This window comes from Phoca vitulina, unplaced genomic scaffold (genome assembly GCF_004348235.1).
Source record: "Phoca vitulina isolate PV1807 unplaced genomic scaffold, GSC_HSeal_1.0 scaffold17, whole genome shotgun sequence".
Taxonomy (NCBI): domain Eukaryota; kingdom Metazoa; phylum Chordata; class Mammalia; order Carnivora; family Phocidae; genus Phoca; species Phoca vitulina.
Window position 1 is genome coordinate 3905107 of NW_022589720.1, and position 18865 is coordinate 3923971.

General features: G+C 48.1%; 1 protein-coding gene across 1 annotated transcript in view; it reads left to right on the top strand.

Moving 5' to 3' along the window:
- The window catches only part of ADAMTS16 (ADAM metallopeptidase with thrombospondin type 1 motif 16), a 141362-nt gene that overhangs the window by 94532 nt on the left and 27965 nt on the right, over positions 1-18865 (top strand). The window contains exon 18 of the mRNA XM_032415178.1: positions 2541-2667. Within this exon, the coding sequence (XP_032271069.1) occupies positions 2541-2667 (127 nt within the window). The remainder of the gene's footprint in view (positions 1-2540; positions 2668-18865) is intronic.

Genomic DNA, 18865 nt, shown 5'->3' on the forward strand with positions numbered 1-18865 from the left:
TTCACCATTGCTTGATTTTTTTTTTTAAAGATAGTTTCTATTTGTCAGAGAGAGAGAGAGAGAGAAAGCACGAGCAAGGGGAAGACAGGACAGAGGGAGAGGGAGAAGCGGACGGCCCGCTGAGCAGGGAGCCCGATGCAGGGCTCGATCCCAGGACCCTGGGACCGTGACCTGAGCCGAAGGCAGACGCTTAACAACTGAGTCACCCAAGCGTCTCCTAAATCTGTATTTTAGAACAAGTGTTGGGGCTGAGATCTTACCATTTTTATTACCATTCTGTCGCCTCCTGGGGTTGAGGCTCATCTTCAATGAACTTGACCTTCTTTGGTGTTTAAGGGCATTCATTTTGTGTGATTTAAACCTTGCTCTTTACTAGAAATACTTTTTAGGATTATCCATATGTTTAAGTAAATTTTCTCAAACTTCTGCAGAAGTATTTCATGATCATTATCAAAGTCTTTTTTTTTTTTAAGATTTTATTTATTTATTTGACAGAGAGAGACAGCTAGAGAGGGAACAAAAGGAGGGGGAGAGAGAGAGAAGCAGGCTCCCGGCTGAGCAGGGAGCCTGATGCAGGGCTTAACCCCAGGAATCTGTGATCATGACCTGAGCCAAAGGCAGACGCTTAATGACTGAACCACCCAGGGGCCCCTCAAATATTTTTTTTTTTCAGAGAGAGAGAAGGAGTGTGGGGTGGAGGGGCAGAGGGGGAGGTAGAGAGAGAATCTTAAGCAAAGTCCATGTCCAGTGCAGAGCCCAACGTGGGGCTCTATTTCAAACCCGGAGATCATGTCCTGAGCCAAAATCAAGAGTTGGACGCTTAACTGACTGAGCCACCCAGGTGTCCCTCAGTCATTTTTAATAAGCTGTTTCTCATCAGATTCCATTGAAATTGGGCAGAAATAATTGCAAAATTTACATTAGGGAGCATAAAATAAAAACTACACAGCTTGGTTAAAAATATAATTATGTTACATCAGCAGAGAACTGAAAAATTTTACAAAACTGCCAAGATCCTAACTACGATTTCCTTGTCCTTCATCAGCACCCACTGAGCTTAACCCCTCGGAGCGGGCAGTTTGGGGTCAGACGCATGAACTTCCATGGTGATTTCCTGTTAAACCAGGGAGGACACTCCTCTTCTGACTGCTTAAGAAAACCAATTTCCTAGAGAATGTAACATTCCCCATCTAAGGCATTGACTTGTCTTATTCCTTCTGACCAAGTTTAGCCACACTGTCCAATGTGTATTTTAGAGACTTCTAGTTTTCCTTGAGTAAAGAAGGATTTGTCTTCACGTGGACCCTCGTGTTAGAGATGGTTGTGCCTGGCATCTACAATCTACTTGGTCTGTCTCTTGCTCTGAACATCTGCCCGGCGGGGGAATCCAGTTGGATATAGGGGATGCTGAGTTGTGCCCGGGCTTGGGCTGCAGACACGGGGCACGGAGGGGCCACACGAGCAGCAGGACTCCATCAGGCTTTCCAAGGGCAGCAATGAAATCATTTGTAGATCTTAGTATATTTTAATTGTGTTCATTTTAAAGCAGTACCAGTTGGGTTCTTTTTCTTTATTTTTTTCTCCATCGGATGAACTCTTTAATACCGTCCTTCAAAATGTGTATCTAGTTAGAATCCCCTTAGTATTGTGGTAAAATATACATGGCAGAATGTTTCTCAGGACTGTTAAGTCCGTTCACACTGTTGTGCAAACATCCCCACCATCCACCTCCAGATCTTGATCATCTTCCCAGACTGAAAGCCTATGCCCATGGAACAGTGACTCACCAATCCCCCTCCTCCCAGCCCTGGGCAAACCAACATCTTACTTTCTGCCTCTCTGGCTTTGACTATTCTAGGAACTTCATGTAAAGAATAGTACCTTTTTTTGGTAAATTTAATGAATTGAAATATTGAACAAATTTGGACATGTTTGCAAAGCTGTAAACAGCACTGGGGATATGAATAGGGGCTGAGGATTGAACCCACTTTCATTTCTACCATTTCCACTGACCCCATTCAATAGGACAGCTAAGTCATTATTGCGAAAAGGCCTCCGTTCAGTTTATTTATTTAGCTCTGGAATCTCTGGTGACAAACTGCTTTATGTTTTTTTGTCTGTATTTCTTTCTGGCTTATTATCGATTGCTTCCTATTGTGACTTATCAAGTGGAAATCAGGCATATTATGTTTCTTTTGAGAAGTGGGTGATGTTCCCAACTCCAGAAACAATAGGAAAGAATGATGTGTCATCAAATGTATGTTGGCACCAATTACAAGACAAAGGCACGTGTTGACTTTAAAGATGTGAACATATAGGAGAGAAGTACAGGTAACTTAGAATTGATGAAATTCCCTGATAAAAATCACAAAGACAGATCAGAAAAGAACCAGTATGCCAAGAGTTGGCCAATTGGTCATTAGCATAAAGACTTGCCAATGTGGTAAATCCTTTTTAAAAAGAGATTTCATTGCTCTTCCTCTGCCTTTCCCCACGGGGCACATTTCTGAGTCTATTATACGTTGCACCCTTTCCTGCAGGCCAGATGACCACGAGGGCAGGCTGCTACCGAGACCTGAGGTTTCAAGTCAACACATCGTTCTGTAATCCCAGCACCAGACCTGTCACGGGGGTGGTGTCTTGCAAAGTATCTGCCTGTCCTCCCAGGTAAGAGCTGCTGCGTTCATCCAGACAGGTGTCATAGTTTTGTAAATATACTCCATGAGTCTTGGGAGCTCCAGAGTCTAGAGAAGGGAAGAGCTGATTGTTGTCATGTAATCGGGGATCAGGAAGAGGCAAGAGTAACCAGAAGTGCCTGAACAGGTATGTTTGGAATATCTTGTGAACGTAAGTGCAAGTTCTCCTAACGGCATCCTATATGCTGTATTTTCACTGTAATCACCGCAGGCTGGCGGGGGTGATAACATACCGTGGTGACAGTAACGTTTTCCTTCTCAGCCTCCAGTTCGTTCTGCTCTGGTTTATTTGCCTACTGAATGAAACGTGTCAGAAGGATGCATTCACAGGCCTGCCAGATGAGGCAGGGCGTGTGGATTGCTGCAGCGCACGCATGCACACACACGCACATGTACACACACGCACATGCACACACACATGCACACGCACACGCACATGCAGACACGTGCATGTGCACACACGCACACATGCATGCACACGCACACACAACGCACACACATACACACACGCACATGCACACACACATGCACGTACACGCGCGCACACACACATGCACACACACGCACATGCATGCGTGCACACGCACACGTGTGAGACTGAGCGAAGGAAGCCGGGGCCCTGGCATCCCGTTCTGCCCGCGGTGCTGCCACCCCGAGATAGTTCTCAGGAAAGCGCAGGTGCCCGGAGTCGGTGGGCTGGGCCGGGCCCCGCGGAGCAGCCTCGGCCGGCCCTGCTCCCAGCTGTGACAGCCCAGGCACGCCCTTCCCCTCTCTGTGCTCAGTGGCTTCATCTTCACGGAGGCCACGGCCCAGGGGGATTGTGAGAATCATCTGAGTAACATATTTACGGAATGAAAGTCTGACTCCAGATTCTTCAGACAGCCGACGCACTAAAAACAGTACAAGATAATCTCAAACTTCTTGATTTTTAAAGATCCCCAGTAGCTGGCGAGCTGATTCCAGGTTTGTGGAAATGTGTCTCAGCAGCGTGATGCTTTCCCGGGAGACAGGAACACACAGGAGGGAGAGGCCCCATGTCTCCCTTCGTCTCTGAGCTGTTGGGTCCCTGGTCACTGGCTCAGGATAGAGACGGAGGCCACTTACCCGCATCTGAGAGGTCAGGACCGTTCCTTCCACCACGGTGAGGGGGGTCCTCCCTGGGGACATCCTGTCCTCCAGTCTCCCTGCTCCCTCAGGGGCTGGGGACCCACCACCTCACAAAGCCACCTGCCCTGCCCCAGGCCGGGCTCCTCAGCCAGCTCGCCCCGCGGCCTGCTGTTGAGAGGTATGCCAGTCGAGACTGACACAAGGACTTCGGTGCTGGAGGCCCATCACCCACCAGTGCATGGGCGCCGGCCTGGGGATCCTTTCTGGGGCTGGACAGGCTCTTGTAATGGCCACACGCCTTGATCCCCTCGTCATGTCCCTCCGCGGGAACTCCGCGGGCCCACGCGCCTTGTGGGCTGTGCTGAGCTGGACAGCGAGAACACAGGCCACCGCAAGGCTTCTCCAGGGTCCGAAGCGACAGGCCAAGTGCACAAAGTTCTGGATGGTTTAGGAAGTGAAACTCACGGTTGGCAGAGGGAGGCTGGCGGCAAAAATGATCATGCTGTGGGAAGGAGACAGATGGCGGGGCGGCCTCCTGCCAGGTGGGTGCACCCCTGGGACTCCCTCTTCCTGGACAGCCGGTGGGCACCTGTGTTCCAAGTGACGCAGCGTTGCCGTCACCGTGACCTCGATGGCGGCTCTCCACGGAACCTCATGACCTGGGAATGCTTGCTGACATCGTGCTGAGTTCCTGCCAGGGCCCACCAACCTGGGCACCTCAAAACAGCTAGTTGACTTTGCTGCAGAGAAACCTCCCTCACTGAGACGAAGAGACATGTGTGCATGTCACTTTTATGTGCATGCAGAACCAGCCTTAGTGAAGGTAGATCAGCTTAAGCTCCGGATAATTGGAAATGGTTAGTGTTTGCATGAAGTCAGCCCGCAGTCCGGCCCGCCCGTCTGCTCGATGAGGCTCATCAAGGGGGATGTAAGGAAAACACCCAAGACGAGGTCCCCAACTCCCGGCTGCCAGCTTCCTGCCTTTAAGCATCACCTGACTCAGCTGTGAACTGAGAGTGGGAACCCAGAAGAGGCCTCTCTGTGTCTGTGACCCATGCAGGGCTCGACCTGGAAGCAGGAGAGGCCAGGGCCACGGGCGGAGCCGCTGGTGCCTCCCTGGAGGGCGCAGCCCCACCCCCACCATGTGCACACACATTGCTTCACTCCCACACGGAACCCCCGCTAGATGTCCCCCAGCCCTCCCAGCTCGTCCTCTGGGCTGTGGGAAGCGAGCGGCAGCAATGCAGCTGCCCTCCATGGGCGCCCTGCAAAGGCTGTGCTTCCTCCTCTTCCTCTCCAGCTCCCTTCCTTTCCTTCCTCACTGCCCCAGCTCCAGCCCTGTGGGCAAGGCCAGCCCCAGGCATGTGGAGCCCAGGATGGGGGGCTGTCAGATTCCCTGGTGACCTCCCGAAGCAGAGCTGCCCTCACCTGGCGCCCAGCTGCCTACCAGCTCAGACTTGCAGGAAAGGAGAGCTAGTCTCCCGTGTTGGAGCCCTGACCATACGGTCCCCATTGGTATGGGAAGCCACCGTCCTAACTCCAGCGTGCCTCGCCTGTGAAACTGAGGTCTGAGCCACCCCGCACTGGCCACCGCCTCCTCGTGTCACTGCAGCTCACGCAGTCCTGGACCCACACTCCAGTCCTCCTGTCTCACCTGGACAGTTGCCTTCCCACCCCTCACTGTCCAGGACCCCCCGGCCCGCCCTCAGCCCAGAGGCCATGGATGGCCCTGTAACCCTTGTCCCGCCAGCCCACTGGACCTGCTGGCACAGCTCTTCCTTCGTTCTCCTCCCCCGAAACCCAACCTGGCTATACCCAGCCGTCACCCAGGCCGTGCACGGTGCTCAGGATCTCCAGGCTGCAGGAAGTTCAAAGCCCATGTTCTCAGTGGAAAAGGATGGGCCCTCTCTTGGTGGCCACCCAGGATGGCCATCCCACCACCCCTCCCAGGACAAGGATTCCGTGTCACCTCCAGTGTCCTCCAGAATTCCTCCTCCTCCCCATCCACACTCTCAGCCCATGATGTCGGACCTCAAACACAAGAATCAGGTAAGGGCCACCTCTGCTTCCTGCTAACAGCCCCCCTGTGAATCCCCCACTCGCTCTGGCCCTTCTTCATAGTGAGCCAACGGTCTCATTTCTTCCCAAAAAGTCCTCATGGGTTATGTCTCTGATTCCCCTTTTCCATCAGGCTTATCGATTCCTTCCAACAAAGATTTCTAAGTGGATGTTGGATTTTCCTTATGCTGTCTTATAAACACACACATATTAGGAGGTCACTCATTTTATGGGCAGGTCACCTGTTTAGCCCATTGTTTTTCTCCCCTCCTCTGCTTCCCTGCAGTTTGTCTTTCTGGTTTTGAGGGATCTATTGTCAAAACATCTCTATGTTCTTTGATGTATTCTAAACTTACTAAGGTAAAATTTTATAAGTAAATTCTGTCAAGAGCTTTGTATGCTGAAAGAAAAGGCACAGTTCAGAGCAAAAGGACTAGTCTAAGGGAAATTGGCACTGATGAATGGGAACAGCATTGTTAAAACATAGTGAGGACTCCCTAAATTCATCCAGGAAACATCCAGAGGCCTCCATCCATCTGGCCCTTTGATTTATGTCTAATGTTTTCAAATATTTGTATTCTTATCTGAAGGAGAAAGCTTTTGGCGACAGTCCTAAGCTTGCTGTAAACCTAATGCCATACTTTCCTGCTGGGAGATCCCTAATGAGGTTCCTGCTATATCCCCAGCAAATAGCAGAGGCCTGATGACCAATGGGACCCCGCAGGTTTGTGCTGAACAGGTGGGGCAAGATGTCCCAGCCTCTGGCCCCAACTGTGTGCATCAGAGTCCTTTTGACGGAGTGGACTGGGTCGGCCGGGATTACGAGGATGGTGGAGAGCAAGGATGGTGTGAGCTCGGGAGCTGGTTTAAAGGTGTGGTTCAGATCTCCCTTGTGTGTCCACTTTGTATGTAACCAGGGTGATAGAGAGCGAGGGTTTGTTGAGGGAACTCATGTGAGATCCGTGCGCTCTATGCGCAACACATGGGCTGAGCACTTGATAACTCTTGGCTGTTTTTATTTAGGGTGTAAAAGGAGAAACAAATTCACATCCATTATTTATTTAGTCTGTGAAGCAAGACTATGGCAAAACACAGAAGAATGAACTTATATCACATGTATTAATCCTTGTGCATTTTTATTTTAACAACTGAGTTGGGAAAATAAGATCTTAATTTAAAAAGTTGTTTTGTTTTCCTCTGCGATGTAAGATACATTTCTCTCTTGCCCAGAAAACTGGCAGTTTTTTTGTTCGTTATTCAATGGGATCTGGGAGTGGGGTCTTTAAAACATCTTAATCCCTAGCCGCCTCGTCTTTAACTGAAATGAAAATGAAAGCCTCTTACACTAGTTGCAACTCCTGACCTCCCCATCAGCGTCCACATACTTGCCTGGGCTGAGGCCGGAGCTGGTGCAGCAGGAGGGCTGTGGAGCCCCAGCCTCGGTGGCCATGTGGGCTCCCCAGCTCGTAAATGGGAGTGGTGGCAGTGGGCTGGGAATCAGGAGTCTCCTCCCTGGAGGAAGATGATCCTAATAGGTCCTGGAGGCTGTGGCGGGCAGGAGCATCATGGCTAAGAACCAGGCATCAGCACTTCCCAGGTGCTCCTCTGGGCTGGAGCGAGGCCAGGGGGCAGCCTGCGGCTTCTCCCAGCTTCTGCTCCACACGGAGGGTTGGTTCCGCGCTGGCCTTGGAACGGACGGCAGGGGGCGCGCCCAGGGCCCCGCTACCTCTGTCCTCCTTGGAGCGTGAATCAGGTTCTGTTATCGCTTGCCTGTGAAACACGAACCATAAATCACACAGATACTTATTTCCTTTATATTTCTGAGCTTATCTAAATGGAGTGGCCCTTCATGTCATTTATCTTAACTAGTATCTGGTTTTGGAAGCATGAATACTAACAGCACGCCTTCCTGGACAATGGCGGGAAGATGCGAAAGGAAATACTTTCCAGATGGGAAACAGGCCCTTTTCTTCCCTCTTCACGATTCTCCTAGGAATGCAGAGTAAGAGTTTAGGTAAAACAGATTGTCATCAAATAGACTTTGTTTTCTTGTTTTAGAAAGTCATGCAAAGACAGCCCCCCTCTGTAGTACTTTCCACTGGGTGGACTATTTCTGCCCACACTTTGGTGACTCCTTACCGACCCATTAGCAGAATTGTTTGCTTTCACCTGAAGTGCCTGGGTCAGCATTTGGTTGCACATTGTAGAAATGCAAGGTAAGGATTAGCAGGATAACTCTGTTACGGATGCTTTCCCACAGCAACATTTCCAGTGACAGGAGAGGGGCCGTGATTTTTTGTCTCTCACCTCTTTTAGATACAAGCAACACAAACATGAACTGCCTAGGTTACCAAGGGAATGAAAAGAACTGTCCTCACTTAGGCGGTTCCCACATTCGAAAGGGTTTGACTCACGGGAATGCCAAAGAAGTGAGCGTGTTAGTTCATTTGATTGCGTGGCTGAGAATGAACTAGCAGCGGGACTGGCTCTTGGGCATCTGACCTGCATCCAGGGCCCGGGGGGCAGAAGGGACCGTGCTTGCTCTCATTCACTGCCATTCCAACTTGAAATTCCTAACGGTCTTTGAGTCTGCCCTGGCTTCCACGAATTATACAGCCAGCCCCGCCCAGCAGCCCCGCTTCTGTTCAACAGTGTTATCTGGAACAGGGCTGGGAAAGCGATTCTTCGGGGACTTCGATCACAGGTGTCTCCTGGACGCCACAGCAGTAGACTTGAGGGAGGGAGGCCCCTCGGTGCAGTCCTCTCCTGCTTTCTCCCCTTCACTTACGGGATGCGTGCCAATGTGGCTGAAGAGAAGGACGCTCCCAGGGTCACAGTCTGTGAGGATGCGTCCTCTGGGCTCCACGCTCCCCCTGTCCTCTTCGTCTGGCCGCGGGCCCAGCTCCGGCAGGGAACCTGACGCTGTGGCTCACGCCCAGAGACGCCACCTCCCAAAGAGCGGCGGACCCTGTTCTTCTTTCTGTGTCTTGTCCTACCCCACGTGCCCCCAGTGAGAAGGCATCTGACCTTCTCCGTTTGGTCAGGGAAACCAGAAGAGTGTGACATTGACACTGTCTTTAGAGGGATGTTTGGCTAAAGTATGACGTCACCAGTTCAGGTGCGAGCGTCAGGACAGAGTCACCGGGCGTGACTGTACCTTAGTACGGAAGATGATGTCTGACCGCGCTCCCCAGGGAAGGAAATCACTTGACACCAGAACAGTGAATTTCAAATGCACTCGAGGGGCCCTTTCTGGCTCAGTGTAGAGCCTGTGGCTCTTGATCTCAGGGTTGTGGGTTCGGGCCCCATGTGGGGTGCAGAGATCACTTAAAAATAAAATCTTTAAAATGCGTTCAAGGTAGTACAGATATTTGTTAGAATGTATCGTCGAGGAAAGTCAGGTTACAAATAGGAACAAATGGAATTCGTCATAGGCAAGGCTGATTTTTTTTTTTTAAGATTTTATTTATTTGAGAAAGCAAGACAGAGAAGGGTGAGCATGAGCAGATGGGAGGGGCAGAGGTAGAAGGAGACTCCCCAGTGGGCAGGGACCCCGACACAAGTCTCAATCCCAGGTCCCCGGGATCATGACCTGAGCCGAAGGCAGACGCTTAACCAACTGAACCACCCAAGCGCCCTGGCAAGGCTGATATAATTTACTTCCTCAGTCACTTACATATTAACATAAAAATCGTTGCAATAGGAATATAAAAAATAATTAGCTTTCTAGATTTGAATTTGTTATTTGACACTTAAAAACCTGCCTTAAGTAGTTCTGTAGAATATTTTGTATTTTAGGTTTTTTTGTCTGCTTGATTTTGCTTCATTTGTTTTAGTTTGGTGCGTTGTTTTATATTTATATACATATCTATTTATTTATCCAAATGAACAAAGGCAGAAAGTCACCTTGGGAATACTTCCATTTTTCAGGGAACTTAACTAGTTTTATACATTAAATAATACCTAAATTTCTCATAATATTTTTATTATTTTGGTTTCTAAAATTAAAAACTAACTTATAGATAGATAGAGATGGTTGGATGGATGGTGGATACATGATAGATACATGACAGATAGATAGATAGATGATAGAATAGATCTTACTACAAATCTTTACCTATATCCATATGTCCACTGTATATATACTAATCAGTGCTTCTGGAAATATTTGTTGAAAACTGGAAACTTCGCTCAGAATCATGATGTTTTGGGTGGGGGAAGAATATAGGATACTGTTTTTAGGTAAGAGGTAACATTGTTTTACTCTTAAACCTGTGAATTATTTAGAATTATTGTGGTTTACTATTTCCAACTTTATGGAGGCTTTACGGTAATTTTTTTTGTTATTTCAGATGTTATTACATTGAGATCAAAGAAAGAGTTAAAATTATATCATTTTTCGCATTTTTGAGACTTCCTTTATGGTTTGAGCATGGGAGTGTTTATAACTGTTTCCTGTGGGAATGAAGGAATGTGTGCTCTGTGTTGGAGTAGAGTTATTTATATGGCAATTAGATCACGGTCCTTATTTATCTATTCAAATATATTCTGATTTTTTGTCTATCTTATATATCTGTTTCTGAGAGAAGTATTTTTAAATCTCACTTTATGATTGCTTACTTTTCAATTTCTCCTGTTACTTTTATTTCATAATTAACATTAAAGTTCCACATCGCGTTGATAGCATTATAGCTTCCTCGGGTGTTGTCCTGCTAAATAAGGACCATCTTTACATCTAATATTGCTTTCCAACTTAAGCTGTTTTTTTCTGAAGTGAACAATATGGCCCTCACTTCCATTCCCTCGTGCCTGGCATTTCTTCATTCTCTGTGTTTTTAAATGTCAGCATTATGAGGTTTCTCTGCATCTTGAACAAATCATCTTTTCTGTTGGATTTGATTTTTTTTTTAAAGATTTTATTTATTTGACAGAGAGAGACAGCAAGAGAGGGAACACAAGCAGAGGGAGTGGGAGAGGGAGAAGCAGGCTTCCCGCGGAGCAGGGAGCCCTATGTGGGGCTCGATCCCAGGATCCTGGGATCATGACCTGAGCCGAAGGCAGGTGCTTAATGACTGAGCCACCCAGGCGCCCCTGTTGGATTTAATTTTATCAAATCAATAATATATCTTCTTGGGGCGCTTGGGATCCAGCCCCGAGTTGGACTCCCCATTCAGCGGGGAGTTCGCTTCTCCCTCTCCCCCTGCTGGTGCACGCTCTCTCACGCTCTCTCTCTCTCTGAAATAAATAAATAAAATATTTTTTTAAAAAAGAAAAGAATATATCTTCTCACGCATACCCTTGGTCTGCTTTTATGAGCTGTAATTGCCCTTGTTTTTGGATTCAGCTCCAATTTCTTATGTGTCTTCTGTCTGCTGTGCATTTTCTTTGCATCATGTTGTTCCGTGTCTCTGCTGATTTCTTATGAATTTGTAGGATTGTGTTTATTCTCTTTTATTGTCAGTATTGCCAGAAGCTCTGTACTCTCCTTTTCTTCACACCATATGCTTCTGATAAAAATAAATAAAATAGACAGCTGTATAAATGAGTGTAACTTGAGAAACACTGAGGATTGCTCATACATGAATATCATAAAACCCTTACAAATAAATAATTTCTAGAAAAAGCTCAGTGAACTGGAGAGAGCTTAACGTGGAGTACATCTTCTCACAGGTGGATGGTGCAGTATTTTAGAGTGTTCTGGACGCATCTTTGGGGAGTGTCAGGAATCCCTGTGTCAGGAGCCACACTGGATGGAAGCATCCCCAGGGCGGGGTCTTGGGCAGGGGGCCCTGGCTCAGGGAAGGCTTCCCCGATGGCACCGTGGGCCTTTTGCCCCCGGCCCTCCCTCCGCTGGGTCAGCTGGCAGGGTGGAGCCCCGGGGACACAGCCAGCACCACGGGCCCTAGAAAGACAACACTTCGTCCCCCCGCCTCAAGAAAGGCCACTTGCCTAATTTTGCTTTTTTTCTTGCCAGAAAGAAAATAAAACACAATAAACAATAATAATAAAAAAGAGAAGAAAACTGCTCCGTGAACCCTGTGTTCATTAAGAATGAATGTTTTAGTGCCATTTAGATTTTCGAGATATAGAGGCCTCGTTTTAAGGAGCATTGCCCTCTGGAGTAAGCATTGCTGAATTTGGGGATAATGTGAATAATACTTTGGTTCTGATCCTGGACAAGCGAGTCGGGCATGCTTTCACATATGGTGACCTGAAATTATTAAGACATTACTCATTTAAACTTTGTGACTTTCTAAAGCTGAATTGGACTGAAATGTACCTTTAGACTGTCTCCAAACATGGGGTTCACTGATGTCATTAAAGAGAACAATCAGGTGGCTGTGGGAGGGTGAGCATGGGCACGCTATCACAGGAAGAAGTCACACTCCTTCACTCTTCACAGCGGTGTTTAGTTTGAGAGACCACACGTACTACGATATCTATTCAGTTATCTATCAGATCTTTGCATGACCACCTAGTACATGCCGCCATTCTAGATGGCTTGCACCTGGGCCCTGATCCATGGGACTCACAGGGCCAGGCCATCAGCGTGCACCCAGGTATGGACGAGCGCATTTCCACATGTGCATACTGATTCAGAGCATGGCAGACCCTGGAAGCATGCTTTACTTCTCTTAAAGGATGACAGTAGATCTCTCTAAGCTCTTAGATAGGATGCCTGGTGGGAATGGAGGGTGGGAACGATCCAGCCAAGATGAGCAGCAAGTGCAAAGGCCCTGAGGCAGAGGTAGACTGGATGTTGGCAGAGGGCTGAAGGCCTATGTGGCCTTGGTTAAATGGAGCAGTGGCCGTGACCAGGAGGGGATCAGCAGGGGGATCCAGGTGTGCACGGCCTTGGAGGCCAGGCTGGGGAGTTTGTATTCTGTTCCTCAAGTGCTGATAAAACTTGGGAAGATTTGAGCATTGGTACCATGTGACCCACCTCTAGGGAACCTGGGGACAAAGGCATGAGAGAGAGGTGGGGGCAGAGCGACAAGTGAGAAAGCAGAGCTGTGGGCTCCAGCACCTCTTTGGAGGAGTCTTGCCGCCAAGAACAGCAGGGGGGCAGGGCTGCGGCAGTAAATGTCTGTGAAGCCCAGGGAGGGTTCATGGCCATTTCTCTCATTTTCACACCAGAGCTGGTTCAGTGTGCCTGGGCATGTTTGGACATGATCGGCCAGGGAGGATGGAGAGAGCAGCCGTGGGTAGCTGGGAGGGTTACCCTGGGCACACAGAGGGACGCGGCTTGAGACATGGTGGCCCACATGGAGGAAGCGCCTTACTCATTCTTTTTGTTTTCACAGTGAAAGAGGCTAAGTCATGGGAGTTCGAGGGGGTTTGCTGGCAGGAGAAGGAGAGCGTTCGGTGGGACGGTGACCCTGCCAGGGACGTGCGTCTCCGGGCACCTGCAGGCCCTACATTGAGTGTCATGACCCTGGTCACGGTTGCAGACATGGTGGGCAGAGTTGGCTTAACCAGGATTAGGATGAAAAGAAAATAAAACTGGTTATAATTAACCTCATTTCAGTGATTCACCAGTAAAAATACGTCTATCCAAGCACGGCCCGGTACTGAAGAAGGCCCGGTATTTGGTTGCACGCGTCTGCAGAACGCACAACTGGCATTTTTCAGGTGCTGATTGCTGATCAAGGAAATGAGGGAGAAAGGCCAATTCAGTTTTACAAAGGGCGTCGTCCTTGTCCCTCTGTTCTCAGGTGACTTTGGTTTTGGTCCCCATGTGACAGGGCTGAGGTTTTTTGTTTTTTTTTTTTTTTTTAAATTTTATTTATTTATTTGAGAGAGAGAGAATGAGAGAGAGCACATGAGAGGGGGGAGGGTCAGACGGAGAAGCAGACTCCCCGCCGAGCAGGGAGCCCGATGCGGGACTCGATCCAGGGACTCCAGGATCATGACCTGAGCCGAAGGCAGTCGCCCAACCAACTGAGCCACCCAGGTGCCCCAGGGCTGAGTTTTTGTCTAGTGTTTAAAGATGTGCCTTTTCTTTCCAGCCTGGACACCAAGTGTGAGCGACCTAGTGCTTGGTTTGTGGCTCAGCTCAGGAGGCAGGAGTGCCCTGCTGCTGGAGGTCACTCACATGGTGTCCTGGGGGCTCCCAGTGTCTGTCACCGTGGCGTGCTAGAAGCCCCTGGAAGCAGGTGGCTCTGCCCCACACAAAGTCTCTTGGGCCCATTTCTGTGCAATCCCAGGACCATTGGATGAAGGTATCCTTGGTCAGTGTTAAAAGCCAAACCATCCTAAGTGCTGTGTTTCGAGAGACACAGCTTTAAAGAACACAGAACCGGGGGTTTGTTCAGTGGACTGACACTGAGGGGCAGTTTGTCATTTCAGCCTGGGCTTGTTTCCCATGGTGTATTTTCAGGGGGTGGTGGGGGCAGTGAGGCCTAGGGAGGAGCGGTTTTGGTTCAGAGTCGGTCATTTAAAGCTCTTCTGTAGGCACCACCTTGAAGGAGATGCAAGTTTGCAGACATGTGCCCTGTGCAGTCCCTGCATGGTGCATGTCCACACACCGCCCAGTGTGCTTCTGGATCAGCCTGTGCCCGAGCAGGGCCCAGGGAGTCATGTGCTCTGCACATCGGTCCTGGCAGAATCATGTTCGGCCAATGATGCAGTTCAAGAAACTGAAACCGGGTGGCTTAGCAAAAATCGAACAAGAAAGGAAGAAGCCCTTCGCGCTGCTGACAATCCATCTGCACCCAGTGGATTTCTGCCCAGAACACGGTTGAACGTATACTCTCTGAGTTTCGGTGTATCTGTAAATCATTGCATCCTATTTAACAAGACCCAGTGACTCAATGTCATTAGAGTGTGCTGTTTTAAGACTGTGTTTGGAGCTGATGAGAAAATTTACAAACTGCACTGTTTGTGAGTTTGGGACATTTCACGTGATCAGCCCGATGGATGCTCAGGGATCAGGCACACTCCTTCCATGTTGAAAGCGGTTGACACTTGTCCAGCCTGGTTCCTGGTATTTGACATGATATGACATTGTTATAAACTAGGTTTTTGAAAGGAAGACACTCTAAGACTCTCTCCTTTAAAAAAAAAAAAAAAAAAGGTCTGAGAGTTCCGAGGCCTTAGCGTTAGACAAAACTCCCGGACATTCCCTTCAAAGGAAGCATGCTGTGTCCCCAGCTTTCTCAGACTCTGAAGCCAGCATGAGTGTGGGAAAGCAGGGGGGGCCCCGCCCTTTATTTTCCTACTAAGGGTAAGCACACACATCTATAGTGGAGGGAGGAGAGCAGATGGAAGGACAGGGGTGGCTCTTCCTTCTCTGCATCACACTGTAGCTCTTATAAGGGCTGCATTGCTCAGGCACCACAGAAATTCTGCACCCTAGACCCCGGCAGTACTCAGCTTGACACCCGTCTCCATAGTAACCGCTGCAAAGGGTGGGTTTCCTGCTTGTTGAGGCTTCAGAGGTTCTGTAAGATTCTAGGTTTTAAAGAGTTATTTTTCCCACCAGAATCCTGGTTAAGCCTCCCCACTCCAGTCCACTGCCACCACCATAAAAAGGAGTTTCACTGAAAAAGGAAAAAAAGAAAAAAATCATGGGCATTACAGGGCAAGAAAAATTGAGCAAATGAGTCTGGTGAGCTCCTGTAACCTTGAAAGAGCTTTAGCTTAAGGGGGAAACCAAACTGCAGTTGATCCTTGAACAACACATGGGTTGGGGTGCTGGCCCGTCCAGAACCTCAGGACCAACAGCCCACTGTTGACTGGAAGCTTACCTATAATGCAAACAGTTGACTAGAATGTATTTTGCACGTCGTATATATTATGTGTTTTAGGATAAAGTCAGCTAGAGAAAAAAATGTTAAGAAAAAGCATGAGGAACAGAAAATACACAGTCCTGTCCTGTATTTGTCGAAAAAAATCCGTGTGTAAATGGACCCACGCAACTCAAATATATGTTCTTCGAGGGTCAACTGTAATTGGCTTTAGAATTTGATACGGAAATTTAATTATTTTGCAATTCACATTGACATTTGCTTAAAAAGTCAAGTTAGTTTTGGTTGACTTGTTGATGTGTTGTCATTCCAAAGTCACCTGTAAACCGTGATTTTGCCAAGCCTGTTACCAGCTTGTAGGGATCTGATAGAGTTTTCCAGGTCTAGAAGGAAAAGAAGACTTATGCATTAATTTTGTCATGTGGCTGAAAGATTTTCTGACAATATTAATATGGTGACCAAAGGTTAGATTTTTCCCATCCCTCTTTTTTTCCTTGGGTTTCTGCTTAAGCAGTCCTTATTTGATTTACAAAGTTTTCAGTAAGTATTACCTCTGTCATTTGTAAAGGCATGCATAGATTTTTAAACAATATTCCCACAACCAGAGATCCTCAAATTCATTTGTTTAGATAAGTTACTTTTCCATTGAAATACCGCCTTTAGGATAGGCCCTCGCCCCCAATCTGAAGAAACAGTGCTGCAGGGTGAAAAATATGACCAAATGAGAGCTTGAGACATTTCCATGTGGCTTTTTTTCCTACAGGTTCCATATAAGTTCAGGTCAAAGGGAGTTGAAACAGGAAACAAATTTTTAATGTGCTTCTGACTGTGGTGGCCAGGAATGTAATCGCCAGAAAGGGAAGACCACAGTCTCCCAGAATGTTTAGATTTGTCTGGATCCAATGCAAGACAAGAGCCCACTCAAGAATCCCCCTTCCTCCTCCAGTTGCCATATGGCTGCAGCCTTATTTTACTTTTATGTCAAACAAGATTCTAACAGGATTTTTAATTGTTTGATGCATTTATTATGTATTTCCTCAATAAAAAAGAAAACTAAAAAGGAAGAATCCATTTAAATTCTCTAGGATATTGTTTTTTTTTTTTTTTTTTATAAAGATTTTATTTATTTTTTTGACAGAGAGAGACACAGCGAGAGAGGGAACACAAGCAGGGGGAGTGGGAGAGGGAGAAGCAGGCTTCCCGCCGAACAGGGAGCCCGATGCGGGGCTCGATCCCAGGACCCTGGGATCATGACCTGAGCCGAAGGCAGACGCTTAACGACTGAGCCACCCAGGCGCCCCTAGGATATTGTTTTTTACACTATAATTTTAGTTGATTTTTATACTATGTAGGAACCAAAGGCAGATGGCATAAAAAGCCATACTGTACTTTGAAGCTCACCATGAGAAATCACCGTCCTGCCTGCCCACCACTCCATCCCCAATCCCATGGACCAGGGGCAAATCTCTTACTCTGGCTTTCTCTCCTGGTATCCTTCCCCCTATTCCTAAATAACAGGCATGATCACCATGTCCCACGTGTTGGTTCCCATGGTTACAGTCCCATCCATCACAGGGGACGGTGTGGTCCACTGCATCTCCTTTATCACCCTCCCATGGCTGTGTGGTCACCACCTCCTTGCCCTGCATCCTTCCGTGTGGCTACACCCCAGTAGTTGGAATTGTCCACCTCATTATTGATTAGTCCTTGCTGGCTAAGTAGAATACCTTGATTCTGTGTCCTTTTGGATATGAGAATTTTATGTTTTCTAAGACTTAATAATTGCTTGAATTTCGCCTGATTAGTTTTCTTTACATAAACCCCAAGAGATACATTAAGGTCATTGATTCATTTCACCAATATAATAGTTGGAGTGTCTGCTACGTGCCAGGCCCTGGGGATACATTAGTGAGTTGAAAGAGGTCCCTGTTTGGGGGAGCTTATCTGCGGAGAGACATAGTCAACAATAAACATAAGGTATTTTTTAAATGATGGAATATTCTAGAAGGTGATGAGAACCAAGGATAAAAAGAACAAGAATAGAGCAAGGCGGAGGAGGTGGGAGTGTTAAGAGCAGGAGGCGTGGGGTGTCGGGTGCACCTCACAGAGCAGTACAGAATTTCTGTCTTTCTCTTTGTTTCTTTTATGTTTCCTTTGTTTCTCTCTCTTTCTGTCTCTTCTCCTCCCCACAGATTATTCCCTCCATATTCCCTTTTTCTAGCAGTGGGGTGGTGGGTTTTCCTCTGTCCTGCTGGTGTCTGCCTCCAGTTCCTCATCATCCACATTTGTCCAGGCACGTTGAGACAGAGACCCCAAGGCGTGCGATGGACACTCCCTGTGCTGAGACAGGCTTATCAGCTGCTCTTTGCCCTGGGATCATCGGTTTCTCCAGGGAAGGGTCCTGTCATCAGACTTGTGCGTGTTGCGGGGGGAGGGAAGAGTGGCAGGTGCACCCAGCCCTCCAGAACAGCGGGGAAGGGGCCGGGCTGGGGTCTCAGAACCTGCTGTTCCCACGCCTCTCCTGGTCTTCTGGAGCCATGTCTCCTGCAGAAGCCTCCTCCTTGGCCTCCGTTAGAACTGGGGAACGCAGCGTGTACTCAGTCCACTGCATGTTACGAAAGGCCTCTCTTGTTGGTGCTTGGAGTGACAACGAAATAGTCCTAAGATCCTGAAAACATGCACACTGCTGGGGCATTCACTGTAATAACTAGGAGTAATAAGTCGAAGTAAAGGCAATTGATATACTGAGAAAAATTATTGGAAATCTTTACACAAGTCTAGGGTTAAATACGTTTTGTACTGAGCAGAGAGGAAAGTAAATTACCCGTAGGGTGAGCAATATGCCCCAAATGACCTAGGATTGCCCTGTGTCTGGGGATGTCCCTCAGTCCCAGGCCACCAGAGTGCTAGGTCATCCTGCCCTCGCTCTCCACGAGCGACAGGAAAACAAACTGAATTATGATAGGAAATGCTCACGCAGCGATTTCTTTCATAGCCAATGATCGTCATCCTTGGGCCCTAAGCAGTGAATCTGAAAAGAGAAGTAGAACCTTCCAGAGATGCACGTTCTGTGTCATTGCAGGGATGTTAGTGATCCACGGGGGGGGGGGGGGGGGGGGGGGGGGGGCGGCCGGGGGGAGCGGGGGGGGGGGGGGGGGGGAGCCTCCGAAGGTAACACGAAGGATCCTGTCATCTCAAGTCCCCAGTTTTGTTTTCACTATTCTTAGAGGAGAGTGTCCTAAATCCTGTAAGCTC